At 40.9% G+C, this 4,232-nt stretch overlaps 1 protein-coding gene across 1 annotated transcript in view; it reads right to left on the minus strand.

Moving 5' to 3' along the window:
• The window catches only part of glsa (glutaminase a), a 33,042-nt gene that overhangs the window by 9,150 nt on the left and 19,660 nt on the right, over nt 1–4,232 (minus strand). The window contains exon 7 of the mRNA XM_037696638.1: nt 3,202–3,260. Coding sequence (XP_037552566.1) covers nt 3,202–3,260 — 59 coding nt within the window. The remainder of the gene's footprint in view (nt 1–3,201; nt 3,261–4,232) is intronic.

Below are 4,232 nucleotides of genomic sequence, written 5' to 3' on the forward strand. Positions count from 1 at the left end.
GGGATTTTTCCAAAGACTGGAAGCTATGACTGAAAAAGCCCGATCTCTGAGCTTCAAACTACCGGTAGTTTTCATGACAACCAGAAGCAGCTGATCAGATTATCTCCGTGCCCAGAAAAGGAATATACATGTATGAGGGTGCATGGCCATTTACCGTATTTTTTGGACTATAAGTCACTCTTTTTTTTCTCCATAGTTTGTCCAATCCTGCGAAGTATAGTCCGAAACGACTTATATAAGTTTTTTTTTCTCCCTATTCATGACACAATTTTTGACTGACGTGTTAAATGTTCATGCCCCCCCAATCTTCCTCCGGAGTTGGCGGAGTTGCTCAGAAGCGACACAAGCATGGTAACTTGCCTGCCGGACTCGTTGGCTTGTTACGTTAATTAAACCAGTTCAGGATCCCAGGCATTGTTCTGTGTGTGCATGTCGCGCACGAACATATAACCGTCGGGAGCGCGAGTCCACGAGGGCGGGCGTGCAACCTGTATGTCTCTGCTGTGACAGACACAGACTCAGAAAAGGAAGGGGGGAGGGGGTCTGTCTTTCCCTGTTGCTACATTGCAGCTTCACTGAGACATTGAGTGAGACCGGGCAAGAGCGGCTTGTTTACTGAAAATAATAAAGCGCGACACAAACCGAGCCTTTAGTCCAGTCCCTCGGCGACCACCGAGCGGGCCAGGTCACCGAGAAATGTCCCGGCGATCTCAATGGTCAGTCAGCTCCGGTGTGTTGTTGTTATTTCAGATTAAATGTCTGTTTTTTTTTGTGAAATACACGTCTAAATAAATGTGACTTATACTCCGAAGCGACTTATATATTGTTTTTTTCCGCTTCACGATGCATTTTTTGATAGATGCGACCTATAAGCCGGAGCGACGTATAGCCCGGAAAATATGGTAGACATTTCTAAGTCAGCGGGAACATTCTAAAATCTATTCTGTTGCACACCGAGAGCCAGTGACGGGAAGATAAGACTGGCCAAATATGTTCAAATCTACGAGTTCCTGTTAAGAGATGAGCAGCAGCATTTTGGACGAGCTGGAGACGTGAAAAAGGACAATTACAACGGTCTAATCAGGTTGTGATGAAGGCAATAGAGCTAGCGCTGAACACAATAACTTCAGTTGTCTCATCTTTAAAGCTTAAAAAAAAAATTGGATCCATCCAAGCCTTGATGTCATCTAGACATTTTAATAAAGGGTGCATGGAGCAAGAATTATTATTTGGTTTAAGGGGTAGATAAATCTGGCAATCATCAGCAAGAGTTGCTCACGTTCTCTCCATCTGTCGGAGAACATCTCTCTCACTCACGATGTTTACCCAAAAGAACCACACTCGACGGCAGGAGATTTTTAATTGGTATTTTACTTGCAAGGTCAGATTTTTTTTAGATGTTATATAAATATACATATATCACATAAATAGATGTATACGCATGAAACTCAGGTCAAAGGTCACCGAGTGAGAATGATATTCAGAATACAGGAAGGAGGGGGAATAAAACTGGTACAAAACTCAGAGAACGAGAAGTTAAATGGCTATTTTCTGCAGGTTATTTATATTTCACAATAAAACTGACAGAATGTGAAAAGGTTATAGGCAACGAAGATAACGTCGTTCGTAACAAGCGGTTAATAATAAAGTTTTACACTGATGATAAGAACAAAAACTAAACAAAGGGTTGCTGGTTATACAGATCAGGACTATTTCTAATTTGAGAAAATGTGAAAAGCAACATTTAATTAGTAAACAATTACACGGAGGTTAACATTTATCAGAAATCTAAAAAAAATACAAATAAAAAGTAAAGATGAAAATTTACCAACGTGACTGACTCATTGTTGTTGGTGATTGTTTTCCAAAGATCCTACAGCTGGAAAATATGCAACAGCAAAAACAACATAAAACCGGAGTCTGGCGTCTCTGAACCAGTTTGAATAAAAACCTCGCTGAGATCAGGAGGATGATGTTTCTCCTCACCAATGAATCCATTCAGAAACACTTAGCTAAAGTTTCTGTGTGTCCTCTTAATAAAACTCTTTACTATGATTTATAAAGTGTGAGGAAAATGACCATTTTATCAGCAGAGGTTTGGACCAGCAGGGGGCGCCATGTACTAATGTGAGGAGAGAAACCTGCTGATTGAGAGGGTGAAGGTGGACTCAGGTGGCCAAACAGATGCATGATTAAAAGTGTGTGTGTGTGTGCTTGTTTATGTTACTTTGTGAAGCCCATTTTTCAACATACACTACATTGCGAGGACCAACTCCTCTTTGTGGGGACTAAAGTCAGGTCCCCATATGGTTCAAGTGTCGTTGGTGGGTTAGGATTAAGTTTAGGACTAAGGTGTGAATTGAGGATGGGTTAGGTATGTACTGGGAATGGTTAGGTTTAGGATAACGGTCTGGGTTAGACTATGGAAATTAATGAAAAATGAATGGATGTCGATGCAAAGTCCCTGTAAAGATCGAAAGACAAACGTGTGTGTGTGTTTGTGTTTGTGTGTGTGTGTGTGATATAACTGAGTGATGTTGCTTTCAGCCTAAATCCCCTTTTAGCATGATTCTGTAATCTTGTTTAATCTGCAGATGATTATAGTTTTATCCAGTGTTGGGCACAGCTAACCAAAAAGTTAGCTTCTCTAACCCATTTTCATTCAGTCATTCATTCATTCATCCATCTATCCATGGTTACCATACACTCTCCATACACTGTCACTCAATTAGCGGAAGCTAACGCTCAACCGCTAACTACTAAGAGTCGACTGTCAGTCTGCGTCACACGAGCCAATAGCATGCTTGTGGTTTTTTTTGTTAGAGGACTTAAAGTTGGCAAAATCTAATTTAGCGGAAGCTAATTTCGCAAATATTTTCCAAAGTTAACGAAAATGCTAATCTGCTAAACGAAAAGTGCGTTTCACTATTAGCTGCGAACGAATTAGCCCACCACTGGTTTTATCTTTTAACTCCACATGTTTTAGTTTCCTGCTGTAATCAGAAATGTAAAACTCGGCTGCTAAATTAATAAAACCAGAAGTTCAACCAGCTCTGATACAAAAACAAAACAAACAAAAAAAAAGTAATGATCAGAATTGTGCATTTTAAAAAGATTAAGCTGTATCATTTTTAATTTTTTAAACATATTTTCTCCTGAACAATTTTTAAACATTTTATCGTGAATTTAATCCCAGCTTACCTTGATGAGGGAGGTGCAGACGATGGCGCCTGCGTTAACCATGGGGTTGTGAGGTTTATCTGCAAGAGAAAATGTCCAACTCAGCACACAAACATGTTTTTATTAGACAACACAGGCAACCAGAGACTACAGATAAAATATAGTAATAACATTTTAAATAATTAAAAACAAAAACTTGATTATTTTTGTGCCAAAGGAGAAACATATCTGACAATCAATTTGATGTAATTCGTTTAAACCTGCAATGGATGGGTGGGTGGGTGGGTGGGTGAATGGATGAATGGGTGGATGGATGGACAGATGGATGGGTGGATGAATGGATGTGTGGATGAATGGATGGATCTCTATCGTGTCATTTGTTTAAACCTGTAAAAATAAGCAATGGATGGATGGATGGGTGGATAGATGGGTGGGTGGGTGGATGGATGGACAGATGGATGGGTGGATGAATGGATGTGTGGATGAATGGATGGATCTCTATCGTGTCATTTTTTTAAACCTGTAAAAATTTGCAATTGATGGATGGATGGATGGGTGGGTGGGTAGCTGGATGGACAGATGGGTGGATGAATGGATGATGAATGGATGGATGGATGAATGGTTGAGTGGATGATGGATAGGTGGATGAATGGATGGATAGATGGGTGGGTGGGTGGGTGGATGGATGGGTGGGTGGGTGGGTGGGTGGATGGATAGATGGATGGATGGATCTCTGTAGTGTCATTAGTTTAAACCTGTAAAAATAAGCAATGGATGGATGGGTGGGTGGATGGATGGATGGGTGTATGAATGAATGGGGGAATGGATGGGTGGATGGATCGCTATCTTGTCATTTGTTTAAACCAGTAAAAATAAGCAATGGACGGACAGATGGGTGGATGAATGGATGATGAATGGATGGATGGATGGATGGGTAGCTGGATGGACAGATGGGTGGATGAATGGATGATGAATGGATGGATGGATGGATGGATGAATGGTTGGGTGGATGATGGATAGGTGGATGAATGGATGGATAGATGGGTGGGTGG

The sequence above is a fragment of the Nematolebias whitei genome, chromosome 23, assembly GCF_014905685.2.
Source record: "Nematolebias whitei isolate Nwh7 chromosome 23, NemWhi1, whole genome shotgun sequence".
In the NCBI taxonomy this organism is placed as follows: Eukaryota; Metazoa; Chordata; class Actinopteri; order Cyprinodontiformes; family Rivulidae; genus Nematolebias; species Nematolebias whitei.